Raw genomic sequence first — 22907 nt, forward strand, 5'->3', positions numbered from 1 at the left:
CGTGCACCTTCTGTCCAATCAGAACCCTTCCCAACCCGCCGCTCTAAAGAGGGAAGTGATGTCTTTCATGTAAATCTTCATTCAGAACTATCCTTTTCATGTAAACTCGGAGGATATGTTAATTCTGAATTTAAAAACAAAACAAACAAACACCATTTAACCTTACCCTCTGTTCAGTCAAGTATAAGTAATGTCAGACATTCAACATTAAACATGTTTCTCTGGGTAATTTAAAAAGGACAACTGGAATTAGCTTTAGATTTAAGCATTTTACCTGGACAAGTGAGAATTTGTAAACATTAAACATGTTAACATTGAAGATAAATAGATGAATAAAGATCCAAGTCCCACACTTTAGCTGACTGGTTTCCCGTTTTTCAATGAGTAAGAACGTGAGTAATTTGCATACGATTGATACCAGTTAAAGCACATAAATAAACCTCCACACACTTTCCACAAGCCTGAAATATTTATCCTTATTAAGGCTTCGGCGTCATGAAATGAAATGGCCGCCATTGTTGAGGCTCCTCGTGCATCAGTCATTTGTTGAACGCTTCGTTATATAAAAATAAATAAATAAAAAAAAACCCAGCATTTTATTTCTTCATTCGTCACCTTCAATACGTTTCTCTTCGCGAGATTTAACCTCACAAACAACAAATGTCCAACAAGCTTAAGCTTCGCGTGCGTTGTTATCCAGAAAGTGGTTTAACTTGTACACTTTTATTTGGTTTCTGCAGGTAGCTAGCTATGGTAGTTAGCTCAGGTAGTCTTCTCCAAAGGTTCATCAGCCAAGTGAACAAAAAGCCTGTTACCGTCAATATTTGTGTTTGTTAGCTTCGTAAAAGTGAACAAAAAGCAGCAAATTTAAAGTTAACAATCTAAAACGAGTAAACCAGCTATCAAACATTGTTCTTTACCTCTTATTCATCTACTTCGCGTTAAAGCTCCTGTGATTAGCAGCTGCGTGGTGGGAGGAGTTGTCCGGCACAAGGTGGGCGTTTCCAAGTGCAGCCAATCACTGAGCGGGATGTCGCTGAAACGCTGAACCAATGAATTGTGCTCATCTTTTGTGTGGAGTGCCGCCAAATCGTGTATGAATCATACAGTCTATGGTATAAATCGAAGTGGCGGTCAAAAAACACCGCGCGCATAACTTTGTGTAACACAAAAAAATGTCATGTTTCAGAACATGTGAGGACAAATCGAGAAAAAGAGCGGTCCGCTTTATGGTGACCTCCTGAATGCGTCTACGGTCTACAGTCTTTGTATTATGGGGACACAGGGGTTGTCCTCATAATTCCCAGATGTTTTTGTTCAATTTGAGTGCCTAGTCTGACAAAAAATGTCCCTATAATCCGGAAGCACCAACACGAGCACCCCCATACACACATGCATACAACATGTAATAAAAATGCCCAAACTTGCACAAGTAGGAATACATTTTTTATTATAGATTTTAAAATACATATAATGAAGGATTTTACTTATTAATTACAAAGTTTTGAAATGTTAATGTGTGATTTGCTTTAAACTGATCACAAAACAGTTGTTGAGAATAAAGGCTACATTTGTTTGAGGCATTTGGTGCTAGAGGAGCTGAATAAAAAAAATGCTTCGCTTGTGCCTATTTTGATGAACCAAAAAAAAACTGAAAAAACAACAACAAAACACTCATGTGCTGTGCTGATATGAACACACCAGTGTCAAGTTAACGGCAAAACCATTGCAGATACTGGATTCATATTTGACTAATTGAATCTTTCCAGTCCTTCATGTAAACATTCATTGTTTCTTAAACTTGTAAAATCTTTTATTAGCTTGAAACACATTCAATTCCTTCATAAAAACTAGAACCCTAAGTTTGGAATAAAATATTTTTAAAACTGTGAACATGCAAGCCTGATCTAACAAGTTACAAGGGAACGTAGTGATGCTTAATACAAATATAAGAGCCATACATGACAATAAATATTTCCCTTCATTATAATAAGTTGTCTTCGATGGACTTGCAGTCTGTCCAGGGTGTATCCTGCCTCTCACCTGCTAATTGCTGGGATATGCTCCAGTTTCTCTGCAACCCTATATTGGAATAAGTTGTATAGAAAATAAACAGCTTCATGAATGATTAGTTGATTCCTAAAATGAGCTCCATGACACTTCATCAGTGTTATGAAAAAGGAAAGATTAAGGCAACACCCAAAACATCCTGTGTTCTGCTACAGATCCTGATTTGATTTCCGATGACTTGTTATGAATTTCATTCTCCTCTGGCAAAGTGAAGAAGATGGCAGACTTGCCGTGCAGGAAGCAGAGATGTATCTTCATTGGAAATATCTCTGGAAAAAGAAAGAACTCAGTTAATTCTAATGGCTTGGAAAAGTGTCTCAGTGGTAAACTGGGATATTTTTGCCCAGTAGAGTATAAAATCCTGCATCTGTGTGGACTCCCAGGTTGTTTTCTCCAAAACATAACCAGACGAAGTATGAAATTGAAATAAGCTACAAAGTAGAATGCACACATTTAGCATGTTAGCTTTTAGTTCTTCCCACTCTGGAAGTTTCAATAAGCAGCATGTACATTTCTGTTGGATCAGATTTAATAGACCTTCAGCTCATGAACAGTCTGTTCATAAGCTGTTTGTTCAATATCATCACCGTTTTCTTTTTCTTTGCTTTGTTATTTACTGGGAACACAAAGCTGAAAAGAGCCTGGGTTTGTGTAAAGTTTGAGGATGTAAATTTCATTTAACAAAATGACTATTTAATACAAACAAATACAAGCAAATTTCACCTGGTGAGCTTGCGGTGGTGTAATAAAAGATATGATTGGCTTATGTGTGTGTCTTTGTTTTTTGTTTGAAGATGATGACTGGTTTCAGTCTCCCACTGGAAGCTTTTGATTCTACTAACACAACATGCTTTCTCATGTAATCTCTCCTTCTTTGGCTTGGAAATCATTCCAGTTTTTACGTGAACATCAACAAAGCAGAGGTGAAGACTGAGAAGGTTTATAAAGGAGCTCAGAGGAAGAAAACATCTGTTTCATATGTGAAGGATTCATCAAGTGGTGTGAAACCTCATGCCTGAACATGTAGCACATATTTTAGACTGATGCAAGGAAACCAAGAATTTTTTATTTGGCCTTTTCAGCCCATAGCATCTCTTTTACATCTGCCCGAGGAGCTAAGCTGGAAACATTAATATAACAATAGTTGCTCCTCCTCTGGTGGTCTAAATAATAGACAGCTGAAGGAATTTTTTCATCTTGCTTTGCTCCTTTAAGAATTAAGTTAGTCACTTTTATATTTTCAAGTGTGCTAAGATTTACTTTCTTTTAGTTTGATTTTAAGGGAAATCTTTTCATTGTTAAACGTCTGTTGAGTCAGAGTTTCCTCTTTGCCTGGTTATAACTTGAAGAAATTCCAGATTTTTTTGCAGTAACTGACTGAGAGAGATTAACCTTAATGGCGCCTTGCTTGGTTATCAGTTTCTCTCACCTGCAGCACAGCAGCAGCCACCACAGCCAGCACGGCAAAGAGAGCCATTCGCCCAATCCAGCCTAGGTCCACGGTCTTCAGGATGAAAAAGCGTGCCCAGCCCAGTTTCTTGGGTGTGTGAGGTGGATAGCGCATGTCATTAACCCCCTCCATCTTCAGCTTTTTGATGAGACAACTACGCAGGTGACTCAGCTGGTCAAAGCTGTGCTTGCCATGGTAGCAGCCCATCCCGCTGTTTCCTGCAAGTGAATATAACAGGAAGTGAAAAACACAAATATTGGCATCAAGTTAAATGGTTTCAAATCAAAATGATTCACTTGTAACTATAAACATGAAGTCACTGTCGCTAGAAATATTCTCTGTTAATACAGTTTATACCCAGTGAGAACAGCTTGTGCTGTTTTTTTTGTTCCCTTTTAATTTTTGTTTTCGCATTGTCTTAAAGTCTTTTGAAGTATTGGAGTGCTTCATGAGCTAAAAACATACCAAAACCGGATGTTTAAAAGGAATGAAAACAGCTTGAAAATCTGCTATTCCTTTATCAATGATGCGTTACATCCATTATTTGTATTGAATAAGCTTGAAACAGTCAGAGTGTTTAGTCTCCTCAAGGCACATGTTTATGCCCATAGTTTAGTGAAATGCTTGCGAAACCATCATTTAATCATATATGTTTGTGCTAACATCACAACATTTATCTTTTCATAATGCCACACTAGAGGGCACCATAACGCTTTAAAATAGATATGTACTTTTCACACCTTTGCCCCAGGGTAAATTAAAAGAGAAGAAAGCACATTTGTCTTTGTAGATAATCTTGTTTGTAGCAGTGTGAGTGTACTCACCCACTCCTCCGAAAGGCAGTGAGCTGACAGAAAAGTGAACAAGACAGTCATTGGCCAGGAATCCTCCACTGGATGTTTCGTCTCTCATTTTGTTGATGACCTTCAGAGAGAGAAGTCATGTTAGCCACAAGTCAGACTAAATCTTAATTCTTGTCTCCATTTGTTATTTTGCTGTGAACAGACCTTTTCATCTGGTGAGAAGACATACAGGGCCAAAGGTTTCTCTCCTTTATTGATGAATTTTATCGCTTCAGCCAAGCTACTGACAGGCAAGATAGGAAGAACGGGTCCAAATATCTCCTCCTGCATCACCTTTGCCTCAGGTTTCACATCCCGCAGAACTGTTGGGGCTAAGCACAACACAAAAACACACTATTTACTACATGACAGCTGTAATTCCCTGAAAGAAAATCTCTACAGGGGGGAGAATTCCTCATGTAAAAATCTGGTGGTTGGTACCAATGTAGCAGTTTGACTCATCGCTGTCTCCTCCTGCTGCAATGGTGCTGTCCTCCAACATGGCCATGATCCTCTTGAAGTGGCGCTGGTTGATTATCCGTCCATAGTCAGGGCAGGTCTTTGGATTGTCCGTGTAGAAATCCTGCAGAAATCAATGCAAGCATCAAATAAAGCACTTTCTGACACCATGCGTTTCTGTATTTAGTCATGTGCTTTTATTTCTCGACCAATTTTTACAGTGGATTAATTGTGTGAGAACTTTTCCTTAGATGTGTTTCAAGTCTTTTATACCTTGATGGACTTCTTGACCTCTTCAATGACGCGGCCCTGGATGCTGGGATCACAAAGGATGTAGTCGGGGGCAATGCAGGTCTGACCACAGTTAGTGTATTTTCCCCAGGTGATACGCCTGCACAGCCACGCACAGTTAAAATAGCGTCAGCAAGAAGCAGAAACAGTATAAACAACACTAGAGTTAAAAACACAATAAATACAAGAAAACATTACAGTTGAGAGTAATAAAGAGTTAAAGTGATGCCAACAAAGACTCTGACCTGCAGGCTACACTGATGTCACAGTTCTTGTCGATGTAGCAGGGGCTTTTGCCACCTAGCTCCAGGGTGACAGGTGTCAGGTTTTTGGCAGCTGCCTCCATGATCACTTTGCCCACCATGCTGTTGCCGGTGTAAAAGATGTGATCGAACCTTTGTCGCAGCAACTCCTGGGTCTCTGGCACTCCTCCGGTCACTACAGGATACAGCTCCTGACACACAATCAGGCGGCTCAAAGTTTGGATGTTTTTTTAAGCATTGGAAGTTTCAGTGAAAACATGACAGTTTTGTTTCACTTTAGTTGGCATTTACATGCTCAGCAAACATGTTCTAACAAGCACTTTAAAAACACATATTCAGCTGTTATGAGCCTTTGCAATGAAAGTTGGCATATTTTTTTTTAAATTTTGGAATCATTTTTACAACCAATATATTAGTCCATACAGACTGCAGACACAGCTCATGAACTAAATTGAAACAGCTCATTTTCAAACTTGACCCACACTTACTTTGTCAATATAAAGTGGCAGCAGGTCTTCCATGACTTTGGAAGTGTGAACACAGATCTCTGAGGGCTTCACCACAGCTGCATTGCCTGGACAGGTAAACAAGAGTTGCAGCAGTGAGCATATGGGGAGACAGACACACCCAGAAACAGCAACAGAGACAAACAGCTGATTAATGTTGTTTATCGGGTGAGTCAGCCACAAACTTAAGCAACACGGGGTGGATAATAATTCACTTTAAAAGGGCAGATGAATTTCATTTTGTACAATAAAACAGAAAAGCATCTATGAATCAGTTCTCGAGCAATAGCAAACTTTATCAATGCTGGCAGCCTCAGTTTCATGTTTTATGGATTTCTATATAGACTTTTTTTTACAGTTGCTTTATAAATCTGTCTAAAAGTTTGTCTGTAGAAAAAAAAAAAGTTAAACCCAACTTTCTATTAAGTTTTATCTGATAGTTCCAACCAGGTATTTTATATATATATATATATATATATATAATATGAATTCAAGACATTTTACCTGCTTATTGCATAATGACAAGTCAGTGAATTGTGATTATCTACTTTACAGAGATTAGTCAGAGTGTTTCTGCTGATATAAGCGCACACATGAATAAACTCATTCTAAAAAATCACCCCACCAAGATTTACGGTTTATTTGTTTCACTGACTGAGCTCCTTAAACTTAAAAAACGTTTCTGAATGTCTACAATTTCTTAAATGTGCAAATAAAGGATTCATTTGGTGCTGATACTGACTTTTGACCTAAAACTTTTCTTTCTGTTTATGATCTGTATCATGCATAACTTTATCAAAGACTTATGACCCACTGGACTGACACAAGCATTTGTGCAAGATCTGATACTGTCAGAGCAAAGCACAAAGTCCATGCTGTGCAAACATTTGCTGCTGCAGAGCTCATTCCTTTGGCCTGGAGTGTTTCAGTCTAAGCAGGATTTTTCTCACAGGAATTACAAACCAGCAGCTGCAGCCATTCTTCTTTCACTAATATGTAATTAATCTCATTTTTAAAAATACTGCAGCGTCATGCTGAACAGTGACGAAGCAACTTTCTACACTAAGATTTGTACTACAAAGATGCCAGAGCAGAGCTAAAATGTTTAATTTTGAGCCTCTTCACTAACAAATAGCTGCCTTTGAGACAGAAATCTATTATCAGGAGATAATTCATTACCTTGTAGTAACAAGCATTTGCACCTGTGCAAAGTCCACATTACATTACGCAAAATTATAAGTATGACAAATAAATACCAGTATTTCTTTGTTTGTTTGCTTTTTTTTATTGAGACCTGTTGTTAATCTTTAAAACTTTGCTCTGACTGTGGTAGCGAGTTCACACAGTAACCTTTGATCCATTAGCCGGAGGAAAATACAGAGCATTTGGTTATGCCTTGACAAAAAGGGGAACTGGAGTGGTTATGATCACAAGACATATGATCACAAACTCACGGCCACAAACACTGGACACCAAAATCTAGACTGATATGTTTGCTGCTGTGTTTGTTAGACTTGTGTGAAAACAGATTTGCAGAAAGTTGCACATTACTGAGTTTTGTCTGAGTATCTCTTAAGTTGTTAAAACACTTTGTGCATGTCTGGTGAACACAAGTCCGAAATCAGATATAAGTATGAACTTAAATGCCTCACACCTGTCCCTTTCACACACCCAACACACACCCAGCATGGTACAGTACCGGCAGCAATGGCTCCAACGAGTGGCTGGATTGTGACAGCCCAAGGATAGTTCCAGGCCCCGATGATCAGCACTACCCCCAGCGGCTCAGGCTGGATGTATACCGTGTCTGAGAGGGTCAGCAGGTTCTTCTCCACGGGCCGGGGCGCTGCCCATTCCTTCAGCTTCCTGATGGCCAGGCCAATTTCTCCTTCCAGACCCAGAGTTTCATACAGCTGCGTTCCCACCTCACTCTGAGGAAGAAGACAACATCGTTGGGTTGGCTTGTAGCTGATGTTAATCTATTATCCACTGAATATCAGTCAAAGACATGAAATCCCTCTATTGCCAAAAGATGACTATTAAAAAAAGCCCAGGACTCAAGTCTCGTACTGTTCCTATAAAAACTCTAAAATATAAAACATATTGTGCAAATAAACATAGGGGCAAGTTACTTGCACCAAATTTATACCATCATAAGATATTAAATATTCTGAAGAAAAAGGACTGAAGTACAAATTATGTGCAGCTTTGTGGACATCAGGGACAGAACATATAAGTAAGAAAATAACCCTAGATGCTTTAAACAGACTCAAATGTGACTTCACACCCCTCATTGCATATGCGCAGTTCAGTTGATATGCAAATTAGCCAACCCCCAGCTTGGCTTAAACTCTTTAGATTGGCCAACGTGACAAACACTAAAGCCAGGTTACCACTCCAAATTCTGATTTTCATCTTGCAGACTTGGACCAAATTTAGTGTTTGCAAGAGCACTGTGGTGATGTGATTTTTGAGGCTGATGGATCCAGACTCAGACCAAGTATCCTGCATGCTAGACATTTTAAAGGAGCTGGAAGAGGATGAGTTGGTGAGCAATGGGTCAGCTGCAAGACAAGGGAAATGAGTAAAACAGAGAGGCTGCAAAACATGGAAAAGGAATATAAGAAACATCCAAGAACAGTGAAGGAAAGGATAAATGACAGTATGAAAATAGTCTTATCTAAACTTGACTCATTGTGCTGCTAAATGGACGAGCTGAATAAGCATGTGCAGCTTGGACATGTTAAGAACATCCTGTGAAGTGATGAGATTGTTCCTCAGGTTTGATTTCTGTCTGATTCTGTACCTCCGAGACTACACAAAGTTTGTGTTCTTGATCGTGGTACGTCCGTCCCTGTGAAAGGCTGAAAAAAGTTCTGACCAGTGTTACAACTATCTGATTAAGAGAAAGAAATGGGTGATTTCTCAGGGCTACAGAGTTTTTCTGGATAACCATGATGTCCACCAGGCATGAGTCTTAAATTTAACAAGAACTTCTCAGAAACAGAAGCCAGATTTATCCAATTTTCCAAGATATTCTCCACCATTTAAACAAAGCTGAATCAGTAAACTCAAGCCTTCATCTCAAATGTCCTTCTTTCTCCAAGAATCCAAGTGAAAGTTTCTGTAATTAAAAACCTATAGTTACAGAGAGACCAAATAAGAAATCCTCTCCCCCGGCTGAGGAAAAAGGCCTGACTGTACTTTCCACTTTGAACTTAGCACTCACCTTATTGAGGTCTTTCTTGATGGCATCTGAAATCTCTTTCTGTCTCTCAATGAATAACTGCTGTAGGTTCTTGAGCTGGTGGAGTCGGTACTCCAGAGGTTTGGACCTGCCTGTTTCGAAGGCTTTCCTGGCACGAGCCACAGCCTGCTGCTCCCTGGACATCCTGCTGACCAAATTTAAGACATGATGGATTCAATCTGCGGTTTCATCAATTTCAAAGCAGCTTCATTCATGGCTTTGATTTATTTATTTGGATTTGGTTTTACTGAAGTGAAAGCTTAATAATTTGTTTGTTATGTATGGAGACAAGAGATCATGTATGACTCCTACCAACAATGACTGAAAACACGCAAGGTTTTTTCCTCAAGATTAGAGTTAATGCTTCAGATTGACAAATGTTTTGACCCATTAATTAGAAATATTGAAGTAAGCAGCCCATGGGCGGTAAGAACTAAAAAACAAACAAACAACATAAAAAACTTGAACTTCATATGATAGTTTATTGGTTTGATTTCTTGGCAGAAGATTTTTTCCATCTAGAGAGGAACATAAGCCATCATTTATCATTTACACTCACGGATGACCAAGGTATCAGTACAGATATGCTTAGTGACAATGCAATAGCACAAAGTACATTACTAAGGACGCAGCACACAAAAATCTTACATTGTCATCAAACATGTGAGGAAGCCCACTAACATCTCAAAGCTGAAGCTCTTCTGAACTAGAAACATACTGAAACTCCTTCAAGATAATCATGATGAGAAACATTTAACTGAAATTAAAACTGCACAAAGCTAATAATCAACTTATTTTTATCAGTTACAAGTGTATAACATTTAATTATTGATAGGTCATAACAGATTAAGTACAACTTTTGTTTTTATCTGTTATATGATATTGTATTGTCTAGTTTTGCAAGCATAAATCATGCTTCATATGAAAACTTCTCTGCTACATTTGGGTTTAGTGTAATAATATATATATATATATATATATATATATATATATATGTATATATATATATATATACATATATATATATATATATATATATATATATATATATATATATATATATATATATATATATATATATATATATACATATATATATATATATATATATATATATATATATATATATATATATATATATATATACACATATATATATATATATATATATATATATATATATATATATATATATATATATATATATATATATGTATATATATTCCCTCACTGGAATTGCAATGCTTGCAATACGCATTACATCACAGTGAGATTTTACCTTGAACACCTGCAGTGAGTAATCGCTTATGAAGAGCAAGTGCAGATAAAAGCCAAAGCAATGTAAAATCAGCCTGCAAAAACTGCTCCAAATAAACAGCAAGACATGTAATTATTATCTTTATTACCTATATTAAACGCAAATACTAAAGATACAGTCATTTTAATTTTTTGTTCTAAGATAACAAAGTAGTTTTCCCATTTTAAAGACAGGATTTTTAGAATAATTGTTATGCAGTGACATGTAGCAGAGAATTTATTACAATGAAGATAATAGCAATCAGCTTTTTCATTTAGATTAGAACCTGAAAGGAGGCATCTCGCTTCATTACCTCCCACTGATTTGCAATGCTGTTTGAACGACTCTCCAGCTTTTGTCTAAGCTGATCTTTGTTTATAGACAACGAATAAGCTGTAATATGAGTGTAGGGGAAACTAACAATAACCCGACAGCATCTGGGTCACAGTTAAAGGCACAGCAATGCTGTATACATGCAGCTATAACATCCGGTTCACGCGGTACTTCATAACGGATCTTTACATTTTACAACAACTTGCAAAGAGGCAAGTTTCCGATCTGTCGGCGACTTGGATCCATCATTTTACAATTAAAGTTACTCTAAGCGTATTTTCGGGGTTTTTCTTTGCAGATCTCGTATTTAGGTTCACTTCCACAGGTCCGTGGGAGGGTTCGTGTTGTCTCCAGCTGCAGAGAAAGAATACGTCACTGGTGCGATGGTTTATTTAACTCCTACCTTCCTTATTTCAGAAAGATCTTTGATGTCTTCGCCGCTTGGATGGTGAGACAACACGGCAGCGAAGGAGCTGAACAATGACAGCAGCCACACAAACAGCCTCTTTCCCCGTTAGGTCCCACCCACTCGGGGCAGGACAGCCACCCCGGCGGGGATTAGTTTACAGCTTCGGCCACAACAGGACTCCTCAGAGCACAGTCACGTGCCCTTTCTCATTTACGATTTCATGAATTACCATTAAAGATCCCAAACGACCTTTTTCTAAATGGTCCTTATTGTTACTGAAGCGCCATGTTGCAATTTGTTCAGTTGCCTGCCGACACTTCCCTATTCACTTTCTCATATCTATCTACATGAATTGTGCTTTTCTTTTTTGTTTTAAAATGATGCTGAAGTGGCAGTGGGTGGCCTGTTGGATTACACATCAGTCATTCATTCATTTTCCGAACCGCTTATTCCAATTCAGGGTCACGGGGAAGCTGGAGCCTATCCCAGCCGGCTTTGGGCGACAGGTAGGGTACACCCTGGACAGCTCGCCAGTCCATCGCAGGGCCACACACAGAGAGATGAACAACCACACTCATGCTCACACTCACTCCTAGGGGCAATTTAGAGTGACCAATTAACCTATCATGCATGTCTTTGGATGGTGGGAGGAAGCCGGAGTACCCGGAGAGAACCCAGAACATGCAAACTCCACACAGAAAGGCCACTGACCAAACCAGCCAAGGTCATCGAACCAGCGACCTTCTTGCTGTGAGGCCACAGTGCTAACCACTGTGCCACCGTGCAGCCCCAGGATTACACATCACTTCAGCAGATTTTGTTCCTTTTGAGCCATGACATCTACTTATTTTGTGACATTGGCAGCTCTGAAGTCTCCTGCTGCCTGTGCAGAGCCGGCTCCCTTTCATCCACAGCCCTGGAATCACACTCAGAAAGCCAGAAAGGCTTTGGCAGCACAAGACAAAGATGATTTTACTCCCTAAAATCGTCCAGGCTGACAGGAGGAGAAAGTGATCTTATCAAACACAAGGTTGAGTTGTGGTGTTTGTGTATTGTGTGGGAGGGAGAGAGGATGTCAGTGAGGTAGAGGATAGCAGAGAGTCATTCACACTAAAGTGTCAAAGCTGATTCCTGTAAGCAGGGAGTGTGGATGCAGAACATCAGTGTGTGTCTGTCTGCACACCTGAGGTTTTAGGTAATAAAAATGTATATTCAGACAGAGAAGGAAGAAAACTTTGTGTATTGTGTGTTTGTTTCATGCTCAAGATTTTTATGCTGATGAAGATGGTCCTTATGTCAGAATTTTTCTTTTAAAAATTTGTTAATATCAGATCATCTAAAGAGTCTAAATCAACTATAAAAGTGTCAGATTACTCATATAATTGTTTTATTGACTTAAGTCACCAGATCTGAGTAAAATTCAGCAAATTAAAGATCTTCTATCTCATGCAGCAGAAATTAAAAAAAATATTTGTCAGCATTTTTTACATAATTTGATTTCTAGTGAGGATGTTGTGAAAACTGCAAACAAATCATGTAATTTGTCTATTTATAGTTCAGAGACATTATGGCAAATGTTGGAACAGAAAAGTCTGATTATGATCATTACAATTATCAGAATCCTTATTTTATTTCTTAAAAGTAATTGACTATCCTCTTCTCCTGCATTTTGAATTTTAAGTCAACAGCAGGTTTAAATTAAACTCAAAACATGCTAAATAAAAAAATAGCTGGAAAAACAATTATTGGAGAATCTCAGTGATTAGCTGGTAAAAGGTCAGTCATGTAACGGAATATCTATTCATTGAAAGGATGTCTTTCAGAAGCAATGACTGAACAATGCTTTGTTAATGACCGCCTAAAATAGTTAAATTTTAACGTTTCTTGGTTTAAAACAGCAAAGAATTTTACTTTTACATGTTTACTTAAAAATGTTAAAGAAATCTTTAAAAAAATCTTAGTACTCAAAGGCAGAGAATATTGAATGGTTGGCTTTCTGGTATGCCACATCAAAAACAGAAGCAATTCTGTTACACAAATCACAGTACAAGTACAGTGACCCTTCAGTAAAACACTTTTCATTACTTCATCTGAAAATATTAAGGCTCTACCATGAAAGTTAATGAAACTCTGCTGCTATTACAAACCCCCAGCTTGCCAGTTTAAAGGGGGGGAGATGTTGGTAAACATTAAACCCACAAATAAGTTCCTTTCACAATAAAAAGGTGTTTATTTGCAGGCAACGTTGTTGTTGCCCATGACAAACAGGCAGGAAGAATGAAACACAAAAATTGTAACAGGCTTTAGGTCACACCCTGAACAACAAAAAGGGTGACAAACTACTCACAAGCAAACCACTGCTTTTAAGACAGTTTATAAATCACCCCTACCGGGCTCAAAAATACAAAGATTCAAAGTACAAATCCGTACTACACCACAAAACCACTTTCCCAGGCTGACAACCAAGCCAAAGTGAGGCAAACTGAGTCATCAACACTCTGCTGCCCTGAATGGTTGCCAGCCTGCTCCTTAAATAGGGCTGACGAGCTGGCCCAGCTGAAGATGATGATGATGATGATGATGAAGCGGATCCTGGAAGGAGCAGTGCAGCCAGTTGTAGGGTGGAAACAAAAGCCATCAACCAATAGTCTAGTGGAGATCACACAGTCAGATTTGCACAAGAAGCACGGGGACGTAACAGCTGCCATCTCTGCACCTCCATGTATGAGACTCTGCACCTCACCTAACCATGATTACCTAGAATGAAAAGCACTGGTCTGCTGCAGGCCAGACTTTTCATCCAATCAACACATTTGATTGTTTATAATAATAAAAAAATATGCAAAAGAAGAGGCCCATATGGTGCAGGAATAGAGACACATTTTATTTTCAGTTTTCAGAATATTGTTAAAAGGAGATGTACAAACGTGCATTAGTCGGTCCCTAAATTTTGTTGTGCCATCTGACAATTTAAACTGAACATCTATTTAAAAGACAAATCCATTATTTATAGGGTGCAAATCATCAGCAGGTAACAGTGTGTGGTGAGTGTCACAACTTTTAAAAGCATGGTGTGGTTAATTTTCAAACTGAACTTTGTTTATTGACCCTGTCGACTCATTTATTTAACTTAGATTAACTAGAAAATAAATATAATGGATGCTTACAACATAAGAATCATTATGTTGTCTAAAATACTGTACAATAAGGAAGTAAATTGTGTCACACTGCCACCCAGTGGACTCTTCTAATCGACCACATCTCGTCCCATCAGAAAAACAAACGCCATTTAAAACAGATTTTATACCGTCTTCAGTCAGCAGTAAAATACGCCAAGAAAACAAACTGTAGCCCGTAGTCTGTCCAGAATACAGCATGAGCTTCATGTGCCAGAGTAAGACTGACTGAACTTACCCCATGGTCCTGTCTATGTGTCATAAGTCAAGAGGTCACAAGACATGGCATGGCTCTGACAGCATGTGACCTATAGTTTCGACAGCCCATTTAGATCATATTGGTTTATAGTATCGATATGTCTTTATTTAAATCTAAGTCATGTGACAACCAGCAGGAGCTTGTGTTTTGGCCTTAATGGCCCATTGTTCAGGTGAACAGGAGTCCAAGCTGAATACTCAATTGCTTATTAATACTGATCATTAACTTAATGCCTATTGCTTTCCTTCCAAGAAAACAACGAAAATGGTATTAATAACTGAAAAAAAGTTAACTCACGTGATCACAGCACTTATGACAATTTTATCTAAAAGAACAATTAAAGTAATAAGTAAATAAATACATAAATAAAAATTTTGAAAATGATTGCTGCTCTGGTTTGTGTATGTAGGTTTAAATTCATACTGTAAAAGTTCATGCGTCGTTTGTAAGTCTGACACCAAGCTGGGAACTGGCTGCGCGCTGGACTACGCGCTATCCGGTGTTTTGATGTGCCGAATCGGTGGAAACGACCAGGAAGAAGTCAAAGTAGCTCGATTTGTCACCTCCACGCATCACACTCCTGAACTTTCTTCAATACACTTTCAACATCAACACACATAGCGTGATCTACTTTTCATGCGCTGCAGGAGGCAGAAGCTGCAGGAGAGGATGTCCCGCAGACTGTGGCGTCACTCTGAAGGGAGTTGTAATTGGTAAAGATGTATTTGTCAATTCCCTCGTCTTTTATGTTTAAAAAAATGCCTTGCCAATTTCTCAACCAGTGGCAATATATTAGTAACACGAGAAAACAATAATAACACAAATAAATAAAAAACACAAATAAATAAAAAAAACACAAATAAATAAATAAATAAATAAATAAAGTTCACATTATTCTGTTTTTTTCTACAAACATAGCTGATGTGAATGGCGTTTTCCAGCGTCTGCAGGTCAGGACACATCCAGTGTTGTCTAAATAGGCATGTTGATGGGTCATCAGGATCAAACAGACAAACATTTAGTCATTAACAGGTGTGTATGCAACCACATCAAAGGCACACGTTTGTAAAAACTGAGAAAATCCAGTGAGATGTGTGAGAGGGTGGGACACTGGCTGGGGTCGTCCCGTATCTGACAAGCAAAGTATAAAACCCTCCAGTCACTTGTGTTTTAGTAGCAAGAAGGCCGGGGACACTATCTTCTGTTCGGTTTCCTTAGAAGGGAAAATAATGGCGTATGGGCCTGATTTTATTCGTGGTAATGTCCCTGAGATGATCACGGATTATTCAGGGCAGTACTGGCCTGCTACATCTCTGAACATGAGCAATGATGATCTTTACGCACACGACTCTAGCAGAGGTGAGTTGTGTTGCAGCATGCAATCATATTTTCACTGCATAACGATCTGCATTCTTCATTTAACTTTGATAAATATAACTTACATTATATTAATTATGATCAAAAGTGACTTAATATTTGTACTAAGATTAACTGAACTGTAGTTGAAACAAGAAAAGATGATGATGCTCATGGTCTCTCGTTTCAGTGCATCAGAAGGCCTTCAGGGCCCACTTGGACCCCAAGCGTCGCCGGAAGCGCACCACCTTCAGCAAATCGCAGCTAAACCAGCTGGAGATGGCCTTCTGCATCACGCAGTACCCCACCATTAAAATGAAAGAGTCTCTCGCTTCCATTACCGGTTTACCCGAGTCAAAAATTCAGGTAAGTGATTCGTTTACACCTTGCCAACACAGATAGTACGTGCCGTGGTCAATCTTTTATTTTAACAACAAACTAAAAACAGTTGATTTTTGTCAACAGGTCTGGTTTCAAAATAGACGCGCACGGTACTTCAAGAACAAGAAACCGACTTTACAGGCCCCAAAATCTTCTGCAGACAACATGCATCATCAGTTCACCTACACTGTTCCGTCCAGTCCCGGTTTTCCTCAGCTGTCTCCTTCACCTACTTCCAGCCTCCCATCTGCACTTGGATACCCTGATCCGACTTCGCCTCAGTCCACCAGGCTGTCCACGATCCTGAACAGCCAGGCCACGTTCGTGCACGCACCCTCAAGCTCCCTGCTTGAAATGCCAAAAGGCTATCACTTCCAAAGCACTGACTGCATGGACTTCTGCCAAAAAAAGTTGTCACAGAGTGAACTTGATGATTGGGATTTCACGGACTTAGAGGCTTTCCTGGCAGGCGCGCAGGGGTCTCACTCAGAGGACAGCTCCCCTTCTGCAGGACAACCTGACTCCACCCAGAGTCTCCAGGGGCACCAGGGGTTCACCAGCACTGATGAGTCCTTAGAAGACCCGTATAACTTATGCTTTCATGACTTGGTGGGTGATTGTAATTTGTCAGATTTAGAAATTTCGGCTGCAATGATTGATTATCTTTTGGGCTGATAAATGCTAAAAACCGTATTGTAAATGATGTAGCACTGTATATATGCTGAGATTGCCTTGAACAATTGAAATGCCATGAGATATTTATTTATAAAAGAGTGTAAAGAACATATTTTACAAATAAAATACAATACTGTATCCCTTCGTTTTGCTTTCAAAATGGCTGTAGTGTGGTGAGCACCACGTGGCGCCGTGGCTTAGTTGGTTAACGCGCCTGTCTAGTAAACAGGAGATCCTGAATTCGAATCCCAGCCGTGCCTTTTGCTTGTTTGTTTACTTGACAAATATGGGATCTCTTCAGGATAGTCCTGTTATTGGTTCTCCCAACGCACAAAATAGCAATGACTGAATCAACGTACTGTGCATCGAGTTATCCTTCATGTTTAAGTTACAAACCTATGAGTCTTGAGGAAAAAAAGAATAAATGAAAAACAATAAACAAACAAATAACTCAAGCAGCTATTGGAACAATTTTCTTATCTGTCATGATGGCATGAACATGGCATACGATTCCAAACCTCGCGGTCGCCTTTGAAGTTCCTCAGCAACACTTTAAAACAAACCTAGCATTGTTATGACAGGATAAAGGACAGTTCCCTCGGTTTGTGAAGTCAATATTGAACTATGTTTACTAACTATGGTTTATATTTGAAACCAATTAACACAATGTATGATGAAAAGGATGTAACATTTTCAATACAGGAAAGGATAAACATTTTAGTGATGTGTTTTGTGGTTGCATTTTGTCCACCAGAAGGCGCAGTTATTTCAAGAAATCAACAACTAATCTGACAGAAGAGGTCAGCACACCATTACAGTGCAGTGCAGTAAAATTTATTCTTGTGGGATGAAAAATGAAATATTACGCATTAGAAACTAGTCCATGCAGATACACTCATCTGACTCACTACATGACAATTTGTTTAACAAATGCAAGTTTTAGATGTTGACATTGTGATGGATTATTGTCAGGAATGAAGGATGCAGCCTATTGGTAGTTCAAGGAATGGACAAGAATTAGAAAACATTCCCATCACGGAAATCTAATTTAGATATGGATAACTACTCAACTTCAAGGATAACAGTGGGATATCTTTAATGTATTCTGACAGCAGAAAAAACACAACAGGCACTATTATCATAAAGCTTATATTCTATGTGTTTGAAAAACAATAGATTTTTCCTCTTATTTCAGCTGGCTTATCTCTTCTCTGCTCTTGTTCCATCAGGGGTGCCCTCATGTTTGCAGCCCAACCAGTACTTTGCAATGGATCGTGGATAAGGAGGGGTGACAGCATCCACACGTTTTGTCTTTAAAGACACTCTGAAGTACTTATCTGCAATCAAAAATAAACAAAAAAAAAAAAAAAAAAAAAAAAAAGAGAAGAGAAGCATACAAACCAAAAGATGTTAGAAGTGCAGAAAAGGAAGCAGAGTGTGCTACAAACTGCCTTACTGTATGAATAAAGAAAAACTCCAGCATATTAATACCTCTCTTGAAGAAGTAAACATTTTGAACTGGGGTGCTTTTGTACTGCAGTGTAGTGCCTTCATCCATGATGTCACTGTAGTCCTCACCAAAACCAAACCAATCATCGTAATGCCACAAATCATCAAACACGTGGCGACTATGGCGTCTTGGCTGCTGACCACGCCTTCTGCTGGGCTTCTTCCTCCGACGGCTCTGCCTTCTTGTTGATGGAGGAGGAGATGTTGGCTTGGGGGTGAAATAGACTCGTCCCACCATGGCAGCGTCGACGGGGGGCCTGACGCCTTGCCAGTCTCTACTGATGAAGCGAGGACCAACATTGAGGCTAGAAGCTAATGAGAGGAGAAAATACATCAAATAAGTCAGGTAGAAAATGAGAAAAGAGAGATTATCAGATGTGCAAAAAGAAATCACAGCTGGTCCTTACAGAAGCTACCAAAGAGCTCTGTGAAGAGATCCTCAAGTGTCTGATCACAATACAGGTCTGTGTATCGTGTGAACAGCAAAGATGGAGAAGTCTTGCTCATCTGAACACATTCCTCATGGGAAGGCTGATGCTTGAACTCATACTGGTAATATTGATCCCCTGTCGAAAGAGATGGAAATTTGATTTTATCCAACATGCATGGCCATACTCTCGTCTGGCATCCCAGAAAATGGCATAACCTTCTTGACTCTTTATTTCACTCTATATTAAATCATCATTTACTAAATGAGTATATTGTTGGATTGAAATTATTTTAAACTACTGAAACTTGAAATAATCTAATGTAGTAATGCCTGATATAAGGAGTAAGATCTTTTTCCTGTTGTCCTTTTTATGTGTGGGCTTCCTTTTACTAGCCCAAGACTCAGCCTCTGCTGGTCACTTCAAAGCCCTGACTCAGCAAATATTTAAAAGCAACTGAGAATACTGCATAATTTGCAGTACCATAACAAGTAGGATGAGTTTAGGACCCAGTGCTCTTGAACACAACAATATATTTCTCATCCTTAAACCAGTACCTTTGAAAAAGTAGGCTTTCTCCTTCCCACGGTGATTTGGTGCTGGTACAGCAAATGCCGCATCAATGTCATTTGGTATGCCATCAAAGCCGACAGAAATGTCCCGCGGGTAGTCCTCATCCAAGACATCACCATCAAACCTCCAGTACTTCTCACCCTTCAACAAAAAATTATGCAGAGCCAAAAGCAACAAGCTTTGATGACTATGAGTGTATTGTGCTTGATGATGGGCAATAAAACATTTTATCAGAGTAAATAACTCATAGAGTAACGACAATTGAATAAGGAAAATTTATTCTTATAAATTACGGTACACAAAAGTGGGACGTGTGCAGCTTTAGTGAACCAGTAATCACTGATAATTGAAAGTAATTACTTTATAAAGCATTTATTGAAGTCACTATGGGATTTTTCAGCATTTGACTGTTACCGTTCCTCAACATAGAGTGGAAAGCTTTCTGACTGATTCATGCACTCATTTTATATACCAGTTAATCCCAATGAGGGTCACTGGGAAGCTGCAGCTTGTTTTAGCAATGAGCAGGTGAGAGTCAGGGTACACCCTGGACAAGTTTCCAGATCACCAATGCAGAGAGACAAACAGCCATTCACACTCACATTCACATCTAGAGACAATTTAGAGTTATCAGTTACCTCACACACACGTCTTTGGATGGTAGGAGGGAGTTAGAAACATGCAATGAAAACAGGCAAATGCCTCTGACTGGTTAAAGAACATTATTTTAACACTCTTTTTGTTTCATTTCATTACCCTCTAAATAAGGTAAAAATAGTTGTATTTCTGCTAATTTGGGTTAGTAAGATTTTTAATCGAAAATTGAATTAGTCAATAAATTCCCCTGGAATTATAGTGTTGTGTTTAACGCAGAAGCATTTTGAACGCAGAAAACACCCCCAAAAATGAAACCAAATAAAACAAAACAAAGTAATTTCTTTTGCTTTAAACTAAAAGAAACAAGATAATAATTCGGATTTAGAAATTCTGTGTTTTAGTATCCAGGACTGTATAATTGCAAGGTGTGTATAATGTATATTGAGAAAAATTTAAAATGTACATTTGTTTGACCTTATATGAATTCTTCTGCTTTGGAAAACTTTGTGTTGAAAGCTAAAACCTATCTAAAGCTGGATTCTAGTTTTATCTAACAGGAAAAAAACTTCTCAGGCTACAGCTTGATAAAAACTAAAAAAAAAAAAAAAATTATGCGAGATTCTACCTTAAAGATGTAGGATTTTCCTTGGCAGTTGATGCGAGTGAAGGCAGCGCTGATTGGTCCAGAGATTCCCCACACATCCTGGATAAGCTTTGGATAACCAGGAAGTATGGATTTATCATCCAGCTCAAAAAAATATTCCCCTGGGAGAAACATAAATATTTCAGTCTCAGTTCAAACGAGTCAACAAAGGCAATTATTTAAACATGCTGTGTGTGCAGTTCCATCCCATTTAGATAAAGTCCTGAAATTAAACTTCACTTTCTAATGGCTGCAAATCACTTTTTTTTTTTTCAAACATGAAGCAAAAGCAGGAAAAAAAAACTTTGTGCACTTTATGGAGGCGTCTATAACATTTCACTCGCTTAGAAATTGAGGGCCAAAAACATGGATAATATAAAAGCTTTTGGGCTCTTTCTCTGTTTTGAAATTTTAAAGGAACAATTATTTTTATACTGTGGAAATTGTTTCTCAATTATTACTTCACAGAACCATCATAATCTGGGTATTGCTATAAACTAGAAAGATGAGACATTAGTTTGTATCATCTTAAGACCTAAAACCTCAAAGCCTTTTGTCATGTTTGGAAGATGAACATGCAGAAATCTTTTTGTCAAGTTTTACCTCTGAATGCATAGATGGATCCATTCTTCAGCTGCAGGAAAGCATCAAAAGGTCGACTGTTGCAGGGCTCTGCGTCAGCGTCAACATGTGGGGTGGGCCCCTGCATGGTGTTGGGTGGAGGAGTCAGAGAAGAAGGAACTGTTGGTGCAATTGTGGGTGGAAAGGACGTGGTGGACTCGTCAAGAGTGGTCTCTGCTTCCGTCACATTCTGTACTTCCTCAAAGTTATCTCCTCGAGCAACTGAGAGAGAGAACATGAACGAGTTGTAACATGATGGTGTTTCAGAAGGCATATAATCTAAAATGAAGCAACATATTCCTTGAATTTACTGACTTTTTTTGGGACAGATGCTGTCAAAGTCCTCACAGCAGCTTCCGTAGTACACACACATGGAGTCACACTGGCATTTGCTCTTTGGACTGAAGGTCCCACAGCGACCCACACAGGACTCTGGAAATGCAGTTTGTTCTGTTTCTCAAATAGGCCGTAAACTTGGACACACTTTACAGTTCAGCATCAAACAGAAATAAAAAGATCTGATTCGTTACTAAAGGAATAACACAAACATCAAAGTGCAAAATACTTCATTTAAAGTAAAACAAATGAGTATTTAAAGTGTATAAGGTACAGAAAAATAATCTGCATAATTTAGCTATAATATAAATAATGTCGTAATAAACCTATTTTCACTGCTGAATATGCAAACTTGGACTATCTATGATTCATCACTGTTTAATGTAAGTAGCCCAGTCTTTAAACTTTAAAAATAAAGTTGTCATGTGTTCTTGACTGCAAAATCAGAATTTTTTTTTTCCAGTAGGCTGTTAATGTGTCATACGTAATGGAAAAGTGCATTTACTTATGAAATGTTGTGACGCATTAAGAAATAGCAGCACAAGAAAAGTACAAATACTTTTAAAGTGCATAAAAGTAGATTAATCTTAAAAACAAACAATACCTAATTTGAATATAAAAAAAGTCTTATAAAAATCTAGTGAGAGACAGTTTTTAGTACCATACGATACATGGACAAAGAACATAGAAGACTGGTTGATCCGATTTTATGTCATAGCATCAATAATTTGTGAGGCTTACCCTCTGCAGCGAAGGTGGTGTCCAGCAGGAGGGCGAGGCCCAGCAGAACCACCGCTGGCTTCATTTCAAGGCCCAGAAAATACTTAAATTTTCCAACAACAGCTGAAAAGTGGATTTGTATCTGTTAATATGGCCACAGATGAATGGACTATCAGATGAGTTTAAGCTGAGTGCCCCACTTTGGGGTGTAGAAACATGTGCAAGTGATCAATAGCTTTTTTTTTTTCAGAATCTGCTGACCCCCTGGCATTTGTACTCCTGATTGGTCAATACTTAGCTGTAATAATCATTGAGCTGTGATGGCCCATCTCTTCCCTGTCTGCCCTGGAAACATCCTCGCAGGATAAAACCAACATGATCACCATGGGCTTCAAAAATCTTCTATCCTGTTTAGCATGAATTTCATAACATCGTCATTTTCTTATCATGTAAAAACTATTTGAAA

The 22907-nt window shown here is 38.6% G+C and overlaps 3 protein-coding genes across 5 annotated transcripts; 1 reads left to right on the forward strand and 2 right to left on the reverse strand.

Moving 5' to 3' along the window:
• Positions 1-1452: 1452 nt before the first annotated feature.
• Positions 1453-16659, reverse strand: LOC306761134 (aldehyde dehydrogenase family 3 member A2-like). Of its 3 annotated transcripts, none has more exons than XM_079247230.1 (11): positions 16526-16659; positions 9111-9273; positions 7581-7812; positions 5864-5949; positions 5358-5566; positions 5095-5212; positions 4804-4945; positions 4528-4694; positions 4345-4444; positions 3500-3738; positions 1453-2339 (listed from the first exon to the last, which is right to left on the reverse strand). In XM_079247230.1, exons 2-11 carry the CDS (start codon positions 9270-9272, stop codon positions 2325-2327), a joined length of 1470 nt encoding a protein of 489 aa, XP_079103356.1. In that variant the 5' UTR covers position 9273; positions 16526-16659; the 3' UTR covers positions 1453-2324. The 3 variants fall into 3 exon arrangements, with proteins under 3 accessions (XP_079103356.1, XP_079103354.1, XP_079103355.1); XM_079247228.1 differs by lacking the exon at positions 16526-16659 and adding an exon at positions 11162-11283; XM_079247229.1 differs by lacking the exon at positions 16526-16659 and adding an exon at positions 11162-11272 and having other exon boundaries at positions 9111-9276.
• Positions 15832-17014, forward strand: LOC306761233 (uncharacterized protein; the record flags this gene model as incomplete). The annotated part of the gene is made up of 3 exons (XM_079247342.1): positions 15832-15961; positions 16149-16324; positions 16424-17014. 3 exons carry the CDS (start codon positions 15832-15834, stop codon positions 17012-17014), a joined length of 897 nt encoding a protein of 298 aa, XP_079103468.1.
• A 1200-nt stretch (positions 17015-18214) lies between these two features.
• On the reverse strand, positions 18215-22526 carry vtnb (vitronectin b; the record flags this gene model as incomplete). The annotated part of the gene is made up of 8 exons (XM_079248164.1): positions 18215-18351; positions 18506-18835; positions 18931-19089; positions 19509-19665; positions 20747-20886; positions 21368-21607; positions 21701-21817; positions 22463-22526. 8 exons carry the CDS (start codon positions 22524-22526, stop codon positions 18215-18217), a joined length of 1344 nt encoding a protein of 447 aa, XP_079104290.1.
• Between the last annotated feature and the right edge of the window lie 381 nt (positions 22527-22907).

Source organism: Telmatherina bonti, assembly GCF_933228915.1.
Source record: "Telmatherina bonti genome assembly, chromosome: 10".
Taxonomy (NCBI): Eukaryota; Metazoa; Chordata; class Actinopteri; order Atheriniformes; family Telmatherinidae; genus Telmatherina; species Telmatherina bonti.